The sequence below is a fragment of the Ictidomys tridecemlineatus genome, chromosome 4, assembly GCF_052094955.1.
Source record: "Ictidomys tridecemlineatus isolate mIctTri1 chromosome 4, mIctTri1.hap1, whole genome shotgun sequence".
Taxonomy (NCBI): domain Eukaryota; kingdom Metazoa; phylum Chordata; class Mammalia; order Rodentia; family Sciuridae; genus Ictidomys; species Ictidomys tridecemlineatus.
This window is the reverse complement of record NC_135480.1, coordinates 157,903,400-157,918,068: the sequence shown is the minus strand read 5'-3', so window position 1 is coordinate 157,918,068 and position 14,669 is coordinate 157,903,400. Positions and strand designations below refer to the sequence as shown.

Here is a 14,669-nt window from a genome sequence, read left to right as displayed (position 1 = left end):
AGGGAAAATGCAATAAAACAGTGAAAGCTACAAGGCGGACATTAAAGGAGAATTTGGAGAGACAAGACATGGAAGGGTTGGATAACATGTTCAGTTTGGGACTGCAGTAAATCTGAGATGTTTGCAGAAAGTATAGCTGTCTAGCAAGCAATTGAAGCTCCCAAAGAATTCAATTTAGTAAAAAAAAAAAAAAAATATTAGAAGAGATCCTCAGAAGTATATTTGGTTGCTACCACACTTGAACAACAGGTAGGAATAATCAAAACATTAAGTTGCCAAATAACTATATTTTATGCAACTTAATTAACAATTATTTATACTGATCAGAGGTTGAAATTTTCATTCTTGCACTTCCTTTTTATAAACATTTTGTTTTAGTTGTGGTTGGACACAATACTTTTATTTTATTTTTATGTGGTGCTGAGGATTGAACCCAGTGCCCCGCACATGCTAAGCGAGCACTCTACTGCTGAGCTACAACCACAGCTCTCTACTGCTGAGCTACAATCCCAGCCCCTCATTCTTGCACTTCTTGATCCATCCTTGTAATGTTTCATCACTAATAACAGAACTGTATAAATGAGCATATTTACTATATAAAAATACATATGTTTATGTAGTAAATATACTATAAATACATATTTATATATTATATGTATACTTATATACAAAATAATATATGTGACAGAATATTAATATATTAGCATATTATCAATATAACTGATATGCAATATGCTAATACATAATATAATGTTTGCATGTTATATAATAAAAATGTATGTTTACATAAATATAAAATTATAATATCAAGCCCTTCAAATCCCACTACTCAGATATCATTCATCATGAAAGGGTATCCCCTTAAATAGCATCATATAAAACAAAAGGCTAGAAAGAAGCTGTGAGGACAAAGGAATATGCATTATTATCTCTGGGCCTCTGTATACTATTCAAAAAGAGTTGAGCTTCTGAAATATGAGAAACTTTTAGAAGGTTGGAAATATATGCCAAAGACCAAGGAAAATATTTGCATGTTGACTGGGCTCTTCCACATTTTAATATTTCTTGCTTTCTTTAATCAGTTCTATTAGTATCCAAAGCCAGAGCTTATGCTTACAATAAAAATATGGCAAGATTTAATGAGCTTACTTAGAAAATAAGTGTTATTTCAAAAGAGTGTCATCATGGCACAAAATGTGGGTGCATTTGGAGGATAAACAGAAAAATACAGAAATTTGGAGTAGGAAAAACAAAGAAAGTAAAGGGAATGGATGTTTTGTAATGCAGTTGTCAGAGACACCTCAGTCAGAATGTTTCTTCAAAAAGTGAAACTTGATACAGCTTACAGGCCACACTGATTTGACCCTCCTTGTGTCTTCTCTCATAATTCTCCATCTAATTCACTTGGTTCAAGTCATATAGGGCATCATTCCATTCCTTGAGCATGCCATTCTTCTTCTATCAACTCTTACTTAACCTTCATTTTCTCAACTAAGATTTAAATTCCTTAAGTAGATATTTCTTCATCCCAAGACCAAATTTGGTACCCCAATTATGTGCTCTCTTAACACTCTTCCACTTCAACAGCACTCGGTTGCTTGTATAATGGTGATATTTTGCTTTATAGTTGCAGTGCCATGATGGTAGAGATTTGTCTTATGTCACACTTCAGGCTCATGGGAAAGTATCAGACAAGGAATCAGAGTAATCCTATTTGGTTCCACTTAAAAAGCAGGGAACTGGGACTCAAGTACTTATACTGGATGCCAATGAACTATACTGCACAGCCTTCTCTCAACACATGTTGTCACAGTTAAACAACTGGTTTGGTTTTTTGTTTTTTAAATTTTTTGAAGGGCTAAAAACATCAGTAATAAACATAATTAATCTACTGTAAGTATTTGAAAGCTTATGAAAGCAACTTACCTGGAGAAAGATCTGTGCCAGTTCCTCTATCTATATAATACTAAGAAATGACCCTTCTTGTCTCAAGAAAATGTAAACAAATATGACAAAATATTTTAGAATCTTTAAAATTCTTTCTATCTTAATCTAATCAAAATATCAAAACCTTTCATCCTCGTTAACAACATAATACTATTTGACAACTATCAAATCTGACATAATCTGAACAATGATGCAAATATATCTCTTCTACAAAGATACAGCTGTAATGCTCCTCTGACTTGTAATTTATTATTTTTTCATAAGTGAAGTCCCACAGTATTAAAAACATACTGTATAAATATATAGTGGAAATGAGGCAAATCAGTACTGTAGTTTGCAGCATCATAAGTCACAGCAAAGTATTTGGGTTTGGCATTGGTTTCACAGATTGGAGTATCATGTTTCTCCACAGCTGTGGGTGTGCCGGCCTCCAAACACCCACAAGTAATTGGTTCTGACTGTTGTACTGTTCTCTACTGGCCTGTATGGGACTCAAAAGCTCTTCACTTGCAGCTCTTTCTGGTTATTATAACTCAAGATAAAAGCTCTCGAGCAGCCCTAAGCTAATGGGTCAAATACCAACTTGCCAGAAAAGTTAAAGGCCTGGCAAGTGAACAACTGATGAGAAATCTGAGAGAACTCAAGCATGTTGCTGAAGAAAATATTAACCTATAGAAGGATTATGTTTTAAAATAATTATTCATTTCTACAATATGATCAATTTCCTTATAAGTAAGTATGATAGCATAATACATTAAGTTTTGGGTTAGTAATGAATATTTACTTTTTTAATCCAGTGAAATGAATGTATAAGATAATAATGAGATAGTTAAAAGTATATACCAGCTGTCCTTGACTTGTTTATTCATTAAAAAATGAAAACAATGACAATTAACATTAATACTGTACTGCTGCTGCTAAAAGCACTGGTAAGGATTGAATTCTTTTTGCATATGTAAAGATTTCCTCATGTTAACATATATTTCTTAAAGCTATACATTTAGCTTAGTTGTAGGATATATATGGAACTATCAGAAAAATCTTTTTATATATAAGCAAGAAAAACAATATTGAACAGCTACTTACATGCCAGACATAGTATCTTTGTTGCATCCTCTCAATAACCCTATCATATAAACATTTTCATCTACATATTACAAATATAAAAAGTGATGCTTTAGTATTTGTATGGCTAATAAACAAGAGTGCCAGAATATGCATTGAGGCCTGCCTGATTCTCAAGCCTTATATGAGGGGCCTGTGAGAAGGAGATGACACATGTGATGGGTGTTAGAGGACAGAGCTAGTCAATAGAGTTTCAAAGTGACTAAAATAAATACTAGAGAGATGAAAGACATCAAGACCAAAGCGGTCAAAAGCAGAATCAAAGCAGATTTTAAAGTAAAAATCGGGGAAAAATAGATGATGTAAGAACAGATTGGAAATATATGAAGGTGGGGTTTGCAGTACCTATAGCAAGCAATTTTGGAATCCTACTGGGCATAGCAGTTTGGTTGAGTGGGATAGCTCTAACAATCAGTGGAACTAAAATAAGAAAAAATTTCCTGCCATACAAAAGTTATTATATAATTTAATTCACTAAATATATGTACTATCCATAAGACTCATTGCTAAAAATGAAATAAAACAAGTATTTTTATTGTTCTTCCCCCTTAACAATTGGTATCAAATTGCTGCAGAGCCTCCAACAAACATTTTATCTTCACTGTACCTTCTTCTGACAATGTCAGGAAGAACAAATCCCTTCCACTTCTGAGCTCCATAGGCTTATTATATGCCTATTTTTGTGATTCCTTATGTCTCTGTTTCCCCAGCTAGAAGAGGAACCCGTAAGAGCAGAGATCATGTCTTATTCATCTTAATCCTTATGCGTCACAAAGTTCTAACTATTTCTAAATTGTTAAATATAGGTAAAAAAAAAAATAGCCCATGCAATAAGAATTGCAACAGAAAGGAAGCTAACATACATTCAGTTCTTTTCAGACATGGTGGTACAAAGCACTAACTAAGCATATCTGATGCCCAAAATATCAGTAGATATTAGTATTAACAAATACTAGGTAAGAAAAAGCAACTCAATGAGGTCAAAATATTACTCAAGAATACAAAGGAGTTAGGATCTAGCATGCTAATTATGACCTAATTGAGAAGTTAATGACACTCCTAGTATATACCATGCTATCCACCGAGGCAGAATAAGCCCCCTAGAGCCTCTTTCTCCCACTGATTATAACCCAAATCTCTTGGGGAAATGCAAAAAAGGAACTACCTGCGGACTCTGAGAAGTATAGGAAAGTGGGCAGAACTAGAAAGGAGTAAAAAACTAGAGAAGTGAATGATAGAACTATCAAAGGCCTTCTAACAAAGAGAAGCCCAGGACTGGATGAATTCTCAGCTGAGTTCTACCAGACCTTTAAAGAAAATCTAATACCAATCCTCCTCAAATTATTCCATGAAATAGAAAAGGAACTCTGCCAAACTCATTTTAGGAAGCCATATAACCCTGATACCAAAACCAGATAAAGACACATCAAGAAAAGAAAGCTTCAGGCCAATATCCTTGATGAACATAGATGCAAAATTTCTTAATTAAATATTGGAAAATCACATACAAAAATACAGTGCACAATGATCAAGTGGGTTTCACTGTGGGGGATGTGAGGTTCTTTCAATATACAGAAATCAATAAATGTAATTCACCACATAAATAAAGACAATAATTACATGATTATGTAACTGATGCAGGAAAAAACATTTGACAAAGTACAGCAACTTTTCATGTTTAAAACACTAGAAAAACGAGGGATAGAGGAACATACCTCAATATCGTAAGAGCTATATACCACAAACCTAAGTCCAAACTTATTGTGAATGGAGAAAAACTGAAAGCATTTCCTCTAAAAACAGACACAAGATAAGGATGCGACTCTTCTTAAACATAGTCCCTGAAACTCTAGCCAAAGAAATCAGGCAAGAGAAGGAAACTAAAGGGATATGAATAGGAAAAGAAGAGCTCAAATTATTTCTGTCTACCAACAACATGATCCTATATTCAGAAGCCACAAAAAACTCTACCAGAAGATTTCTAGAGCTCGTGAATGAATTCAGCAAAGTAGCAGGATTCAAAAATCAATGCCCATAAAGTAATCACATTCCTATACTCTAATAATAAATCTGTTGAAAAAGAAATTAGGAAAAGTATTCCATTGACAATAATCTCAAAAAAAAAAGAAAAGGAAAGGAAAAACTTAGGAATAAATATAACAAAAAAGGTGAAGGATCTCTACAATGAAAACTATAGAACACTAAAGAATGAAATTGAAGAAGACTTGAAGACTTTAGAAGATGGGAAGACCTCCATGTTCTTGAATAGGCAGAATTAATATTGTCAAAATAGCCAAACTATCAAAAACACCATACAGATTCAGTGCAATTCACATCAAAATTCCAATGATGTTCTCCACAGAACTAGTAAAAGCAGTCATGAAATTCAGTTGGAAAAACAAGAGACCCAGAATAGTCAAAACAATCACTAGCAATAAAAGCAAAGCAGGAGGCATCATAATACTGGACCTCAAGTCATACTACAGAGCTATAGTAACAAACAGCATGGTACTGGCACAAAAACAGGCATGAAGACCAATAGAATAGAAGAGACAAAGACAAATCCACATAAATATAGTTATCTCATACTACAAAGGCACCAAAAACATTTTGGAGAAAAGAGAGCTCTTTTAACAAATGATGCTGGGAAAACTGGAAATCCAAATGTAGTAGAATAAAATTAAATCCCTCTCACCCTGCAAAACCTTAACTCAAAGTAAATCAAAGACCTAGGAATTAGACTAGCAACCCTGCACCTGCTAGAAGAAAACGGAGGCCCAACACTCCCAAGATGTCAGCTCAGGAACTGACTTCTTTAACAAGACTCTTAAAGCCCAAGAAATAAAATCAAAAATAAATGGGATGGCATCAGATTAATAAGATTCTTCCCAGCAAAGGAAACAATCAAGAGTATGAAGAGTGAGCCAACAGAATGGGAGAAAATTTTTGACACCTGCTCCTCAGACAGGGCATTAATATCCAGGGTATACAAAGAACTGAAAATACTTAACACAAAAAACAAACAAACAAACAAACAAACAAACAAAAAACAGTTAACCCAATCAATATATGGGCAAAGGAACTAAACAGACACCTCTCAAAAAACAAAAATACACATGCTCACCAAATATACAAAAAACATTTTCAACATCTTTAGCGCTTAGAGAAATGCAAATTAAAACTACACTGAGATTCCATCTTGCTCTACTTGGAATGGTAATTATTAAGGCTACAAATAATTATATCTTTTGGTGAGGATGTGAGGAAAAGGGTACACTCATACATTGCTAGTGGGACTACAAATTGATGTAAGGGTACACTTATACATTGTTGCTTGGGACTGCAAATTTTGGAGATTCTTGAAAAAACTAGGAATTGGAACGACCATATGACCCCACTATCCCACTCCTCAGTGTATATATATATATATATATATATATATATATATATATATATATATATATCCAATGGATTTAAAATTAGGACACTACAGTGATACAGCCACATCAATGTTTATAGCAGCAAAATTCAAAATAGCTAAGCTATGGAGCCAAACTAGGTGCCCTTTAACAGATTGACGTGTAAAGAAAGTGTGGTATATGTACATATACCAGTATTATTTAGCCATAAAGAAGATAACTTTTTAGCATTTGCTGATAAGTGGATGGAACTGGAGAAATATCATGCTAAGTGAAATCAGCCAGTCTCAAAAAAATCAAAGGTCAATTTTTTTTGATATGCAGAAGCTAATCCAAAATAAGCAGCAGGGTGGGGGAGATAAAAAACAGAATAGAAGAAAGATCAGTACAGTAAACAAAGGGGAAAAAAATGAAGGGAGGCGGGACAGGATGGGAAAGACAGTGAAATGAACTGACCTAACTTCCTTATGTACATATATAAATATACCACATGAATCTCATCATTATGCACATCTATAAGACACTAAATTTAAAAAAAAAAACCTCTTAAGTAAATATCAGAAAGATCAGTAGGGTAGAAGGAAGGGAAGAGGGGGAAGGAACAGAGGAGAGAAAAGGGAAATACTGGAGGGAGAATAAGAACAAATTATATTACATGCTTTTGTAATTATGTCAGAGTGAATTTTTTGTCATGTATAACTAAAATGAACCAATATGCTTAAAAATACTAGTCTTCATAAGTTAAAATATGCATACTTGTTGAACCAGAAAAATCACCCAATGATATTTTCAATGTATGAATATGTAACATTTATGACAATTATGAAATAATGGGAGGAGAATGAATGAACCTACACTCTTTACACTTTTCTTGAATGGATAAAATACTAACTCTAAGTAGGCTGTGTATAGTAGGCACTAAAATAATAATGCAAAAAGATATATAAAAGAGCCAATAGATAAATTAAAATATTAAAAGTCCAAATCATCAAAAAGAAAGAGGAAATAGAACACAAAAACAGAAAGAAGGAACATAGAACAAAATGATAGTCAAAACTCCAAGTTTATTGGTAATTGACAAAATGTAAATGGTCTAATCACCAAATTAAAAGCCATGAATAGTCTAAATGGATAAAACAAAACAAAACTGTATCTTTCTGGAAGAAAACTACTGTAAATGTAAAATATGGGTTAAAAGAATGAAAAGAGCTACAGTAGGCAAACAAAGAAGGCTGGAATATAAAAGGTGGTAACAACCACAATTATAAAAAATGGACAACATACTGAACAGTGTTCAGGCCAGACCTGGAGACCTGAACATTTTGGGTTCAGAAGATAATGAAAACACATTCAATTCATTCCCATCTCAAAACAGAACTGCCTGAATCCTTGGACCATCCCACCTTCTATGTTTCACACTTTACATAAGTAATTTAAATGCATTTCCCCCCCTTGGTGAATTTCCACTTATTTATCAACATCTTGTTGAAAAAGCTTTTGCTAAGGTCACAAATGGCCTCTATACATTAAATATGAAGGCCATTTTCAATCTTCATTTCACTTGTCCTTCAGAACATCCAACACTACTAACTTGTAATTTTTCTTGAAATACTTTATTCTTATGATAGCATGCTTTTGGTTTTCCTCTTACTCTATGCCATTTCTCTCACTGCTGTCTTATCCTCTTTTATTTAGCATTATATGTTGGAATTTTTCAAGCTTTGCGGTCAGGTTGTTTTCTCTTCTTACCCTATAAACTCTTCATCTGTAGCTCACTCTCACTAACAGTTTCAAGTCCTTTCTCTATGAGGATGACTTAAAATTTATACTTCATGCCTTCGCCTTGGATTCTGTATCTCCAGCTTCATGTTTCATACATGCCTCAAATTCAACATTCTTAAACTACTTTCATCAATATCCCCTCCTGATCTGTCTCTTTCTCAGTAAATGCAATCACTAATCAATTTTAAAAAGCAAAACCCTAGGAACTGTCACTGACACACCTTTTCCCTTGTTCTTCAACATCTAAGTGGTTCACCACACTGCTGCCAAAGTATTCTTCATATTAAAATCCAAAGCTGACCACATTACTCCTTTAAAATTTTTCAATGACTTTTCCCCTGTTCACAGGACAAAGAAACAATCTGGTCTCTTTCTTTTGCTACACACCATTCTTTTTGCAAGCCTCTCTAGCCTTTGTTATCTTTCTTCCAGCCACACTAGTCTTTCTTGGTTTCTTCTTTCCACCACAGTCTTTGTAGATGTTGTCACTTCTCTCACCTGGATCCTATTCTCTTCCACTCTTGCCTAATTCTTACCTAATTTTCAGATATTAGCCCAAGCATCACTGGCCCTAAAAAGGTTTTTACTCATATGTTAGCTCCTTCATTTAAAAACATAAAAACAAAAACAACCTTATCCATCTAAGCTCTTTCTTTTCAATACATGATCTTGGTTAGTGATTATAGATTAATTAGTGTGATTATATAAAAAATTATTACTTCCACTACTTTATTTTAAGTAACCTGAACGAGAACAAAGATTTTCTGTTTTGGTTCACATGCTGTCCCCTAGACTAGACTTGTGACCACCATAGAGTAGATGCTCAATAAATTCTGAATTAATGGATAAAGAATTAAACCAAACACAAAGAAGACAGTGTACAAGTCAGCAGAAGTCTGGGAGTCAAAAAAGGTCAAGTAGATAACAAATGAAACAAAAGAGATAAGTATTTAAAGAGGATGAAGCTAAAAGCTTCCTATGTTGCAGAGGGTTGAAAGGGATGAGAAGAAACTAATGCATAGAGCAAGCATAAAATTTTGGTAACCTTTGAGAAAATAATTTCAGCAAAAAGATAGACTCAAAGACCATATGGAAGTAATGCACAGGAGTAAATGTAAGGCAAGCATATAGAAGCAGCAAGTACTTTTTAATAACATGTTAATAAAAGCAGAAGAAAATGGGCCACATAAAAATAGGCCCAATAGCTAAACTGTGGAAGCAACCTAGATGCCCTTCAATAGATGAATGGATAAAGAAACTGTGGTATATATACACAATGGAATATTACTCAGCATTAAAAGAGAGGCATTTGCAAGTAAATGGATTGAGTGGGAGACTATTTAGCTAAGTGAAATAAGCCAAACCTCAAAAACCAAAGGCCGAATGTTTTCTCTGATAAGCAGATGCTGATCTATAATGCGGGTGGTGGTAGAGGTTAGGGAAGAATGAAGGAACTTTGGATTGGGCAGAGAAGAGTGAGGGGAAGGGTGGGGTATGGGGTGGGATGAGTGGTAAATTGAGACAGACATTATTACCCTATATACATGCATGATTGCACATCCAGTGTGCCTCTTCATCAGGTAAAACCAGAGCAATGAGAAGTTGTGCTCCATTTGTGTACAATGTGTCAAAATGCATTCTTCTGTCAGGTATAACTAATTAGAACAATTTTTTTTTTTAAAAAAAGAGCAGGTAGTTCAGTCATTGGAATATACTGATGTAACCAAGTAGAGGAGTTACAAGCTGAAGGCTACAGGAGAAAGCAGAACAAAACAACAAAGCTTGCCACGGAAAGTATTAGCTTATAAATAATCTTTTCCCAGGGTGATGGTGCAAAAAATTACTTTCTAGAATGATAATGGTGATTAAAACAAGAGTTGGCTTTTTTTTTCTTGGACTACTCACTAAAAGCAAGGTGAAAGTTCTAAGCACTTCAACATTTTTCATTAGTTCTCCCAACATCTCTGTTAGGTAGCAGTATCACTGTGCCCATTTTACAGATGAAAATCCTGAGAATCTAGGCCACGTAGTTAGCAACTGACAGAACTGAAATCTGAATTCAAACCTATGTAACTTGTATAGCACATGCTATAAGTGAGTTAACCTAATATTCACTCCTTCCTAACTTCCTGTCCCTTGATTCTTTATAGCTACAGGTAACCACATGATCTTTTTGAAACTAATAGAACATAAATAGAAATATACTTGGAGCTTCCTTAGAAGTTCTTCTCTCCTTTATAAGTAGATAAATCTTTAAATACATGAAAAAATTATTTTTAAAAGGTAAAGTATATGTTTTTAAAAGGCAGATATATGAATATGCTGAAAGTATTTATGTATCATATATTGCTATACCATTCCATTATTCTGATTTGAATTTTACTAAAAACCTAGAGCTGGAGTGGCAGAGAAATTACATTAAAAAATGGAGCCACTAAACTAATGAAAACAGCCACCTACAACTTCTAGACTTCTTGCTATGTGAGAAAAAAAATTCTCCACTTTTTAAAGTCATGTTAGTTTTCAATGGTTTTTGCGTGAGAGTATTCCTAGTGGATGCAACCCCACAGCCCAGGCTCTTACACAAACAATACTGCCTCTCATCTATGAAATTCAGAGCAAGGCCTGATCTTCTTCCTTAGAGAGTTCTTAAGACATTCAAGTCAGAAAATACATATACAAATGTCTTGAAAAATAAAAATTATCATACAAATTTATTATTACTTTGGAAATAGTGATTCTCAGCTAAGGGAGGAGACAAGAGAGCATACATCCTGTAGACTGGGCAGCGTTCTCCTAGGAGGATACCTTAGAACCTCCTGGGGGGATTTTTTTCACATCACAGGTGGCCTCTCTTGAGAATAACTGCCAGGACGGACAACCTCTTACAAATAAGATAATGAGCAAATCCTACAGACTTATTCAGAATGGAAAAATGATTGAAAAGTAGAATTTTGTTATGATAGTGAGGTATATTAAACACTTTTTCATGACTACAGTAGCATAATTATAGGTAAAGAAAATTTAAACTGATGGAGAAATAATTTCTGTCAAGTTTTGCCTTTCTTGAAATACAAGTAATTTTTATATGAATAATAGTAACCAGCAATGAACAATAGTACAACTCAACAAAGCTGACAAAATCTAAACAGTAGAACATAATGTTAACCAATGGGACCAGAGAAATAGCAGAAATAAATGTGCAATATTTCAGAGAGAAGCTAGAATAAATTCAAACACTCAAGTTTTTTAGCTTCTTTATTATTTTAATTTTTCTTGGTGGACTTCAAATTTACTGATCTCTCAGTGGGAAATTAATAAAGTTATTTAAAAGTGGAACACACATCTCAGGTCCCAAGTAACTGTCTTTTTTTACACTTATTAGAAAATTATTAGTATTTTTAATTAAATAAATATGTGTTTAAATATATGTTGAAATATGGGCCAGATTGCTTTTGGCACTGATACACCTTCACACCAGTGAAGAAAACACCCAAGACTACTTGTCTTTATGGAACTTATCTGGTTTTCTATTGAGGATAGGAAACAAACAGATAATAAGCAAATAAATAAAATATGGAGGGTAGATGGGCATCCCAGGGAAAAAGGAGAGACAGAGACAGAGAGTTTGTGAGGTAATTGAGAGGAGGGCTCGTGGCTGAGATTTTAAAATTCCTGATCACAAAGGCTTCCTTGTGATGCTGACATTTGAGTTAAGACTTGCTGTAGGTGAAGAACCAAACCAAAGCTATACATCTATTTGGAATTAGCGAGGTCAACCCTATTCTCTTGAATGTTACCATTTGAAATAGGTCAACAGTTAAATGGCAAAATGATAACGGTTTTTCTTGCAAGTCACCCTGAGCCACTATAATCAAACCTAAAAAGGAAAAGAGACATTCTAATTATTGGTAACCCTCTGAATCTCACGGTTGACATGTCTGCCTTTTGAGAAAAAAAGTTTAAATGTTTATTTCATTCCTTTATGTTACAAATGTATTCATTTTTTAAAAACTCCCCAAACACGTATTTCAAATGTAGAAATTTTTTTTAATCTTAAATGAGTCCAAATTTCATCATGGACTAAAATTTTAAGACATAAAATGAGTACTGAAACTGAATTTTAATCATATAGATGAATCACAAGATGCATCTTTAGCTAGGCATGTATTATGGATAAGTCTAGTTTTCTACAGAGAATAATCACATGTTCTAATTACCATTTTGGTTATACGCATAATTAATAATATTCTGTCTTAATGGGACACACTGAATCTTCAGACAGTTGCATGCTTTAACTATGCATACTGCCAAATCCAACTGTCAGCTGTACTGGCAAACACAAAAGAATCTTGATGTAGTGTTTTAGCATTGATAACAATATGCATATCTTTAAACACGATACAATGGGAAAATTAATTGCTTTTCTTCCCTCAAATTTTTCTCTACACTAATTTTATGTTGCTTGATCAATCATTTAACCTAAATTATACATATTGGCAAGTGATCTTCTAAGCAATAAAAAGATAAATGCAAATGTGATCCAATATCCAAAGAAGAGAAAAATATTGTTATACAAGAACTTACTGTTTGTAAATTTTCATTTTCACGTAAACAAGCTGTGTGAAGCTCTGATTTCAAGGTTGCAATGTGACTTCGATGAGATGTCATTTCCTTCTCTAATGTAATGATTCTAGAGCTTGCAAGCTGGTAGACATCCATGAAACTTTTAATCATAGCCTTAAGAAATAAAAATAATGTCACATATAATTCAAATAAAGCTGTCCCCAAAGGATAATTTCCATAATTTGAAAGAAAAATCATTAAAATTTTAAAATAAACAACTTTTCATCTTTCTTGAAAATAATAAAAGCTAAACCTCACATTTTAAGTTGAAAACAGTGACTATTTAAGAAAGTTTGGGAGAAAATAATTGAGACTTCATTCCAGAGTATTTATTTAAATAAGATGTACTTTGATCTATTGTACTTAAAATTTAGAATGCAGTTTTAAAAGGTGGCACACTTATTTTCTGTAGTAAAGTTAAATTCACTTGTAATTTGACCTAAATTTCAATCTTAAAAAAGACACAGTACATGGATATACAAACAAGACATTTCAAAATGAGCTGAGTTAGTAAAACTTTCAATACACCTACAAAATAAAAATTTTGAACAAAAAGAACTAGAATAATATGACTTTTTAAAAAGTAAATAATGTGACTCCTATATTGAAGGAAAGGCATAATTATATTCACTCATAGAACACAGAAATATCTTCATATTATGCTATATACAATAAAATAAATATGTAAGCAAATGCTGGTAACTTATTATTTCCCCTATTGGTGAACCTCTGTATCATCCTTCTAAAGCAACCTGCAATAATTTTTTAAGTCCAATACTATTATGCTTTTTTATTTTTATTTTTTTGAGAGTGAGAGAGGAGAGAGGGAAAGAGAGAGAGAGAAAATTTTTTAAAATATTTTTTTATTTTATTTTTTTTAGTTCTCGGCGGACACAACATCTTTGTTGGTATGTGGTGCTGAGGATCGAACCCGGGCCGCACGCATGCCAGGCGAGCGCGCTACCGCTTGAGCCACATCCCCAGCGCCTATTATGCTTTTTTAAAAACGTATTTCAAAATACCTTATATATCAAAATAATGTCAAACATTTCAAAGACAATTTCAAAGTGATATTATTTATAATAAAAATATGTTCCTACTCCTATCACAATTTTTACAACAGAATTTTCAAATTACTTTCAATCTGAAGATTTGAATTGGGAAAGTTTTGACAAACTAGATATTGAGCAATTTTGAATGCAGGTGAACAAATAGAAATAGTATATAAAATGTCTGAGAAACAAAAGTAGGCTAACTACTTGCAGATAATAGTTTTTTAAAAATTCAGACCTTTTTACCTAATAAATTCCTATTTGCCTTAAAAATTCCAGCTCAAGACACCATCTCTTTCAAGAACCCTCTTCAGAGCCCCCCAATAAGCGGAGTTAATTTCTCTTCAGGTTCTCTGTGGGTCCTTCATGCTTGCTTTTACAATTGCATTTATTGCTCTGGCAGAAATGTATTAGTTTACATGCAAACTCATGCAAACTTCTTTACCAGGCTGAAGAGCTCCTTAAGGTCGTATACTGTGACTACACATGTCTATATCCTCAGGGATGAGAGTGGCTGACAGTGAGTGCTTGTTTGATTAAATGCCTAGATTGATGAATGTTTTGAAGAACGAATGAATGAATGAAAAGTTAGAAAAGATGAAAAACTGCAAGCCACATATTGGCCTAAAATACCTGTGGAAAAGGATGAATGTATCTGGGAAAACATAATCTTAATGCTCAATATAATGAATAAATTATTAACTGTAACTTTGTTCAA

At 33.4% G+C, this 14,669-nt stretch overlaps 1 protein-coding gene across 3 annotated transcripts in view; it reads right to left on the bottom strand.

Moving 5' to 3' along the window:
• Positions 1-14,669, bottom strand: part of Ccdc171 (coiled-coil domain containing 171) — a 378,035-nt gene that overhangs the window by 47,852 nt on the left and 315,514 nt on the right. For all 3 annotated transcript variants that reach the window (XM_078047666.1, XM_078047667.1, XM_078047665.1), the window contains one exon: positions 12,861-13,013. In XM_078047666.1, the coding sequence (XP_077903792.1) occupies positions 12,861-13,013 (153 nt within the window). The remainder of the gene's footprint in view (positions 1-12,860; positions 13,014-14,669) is intronic.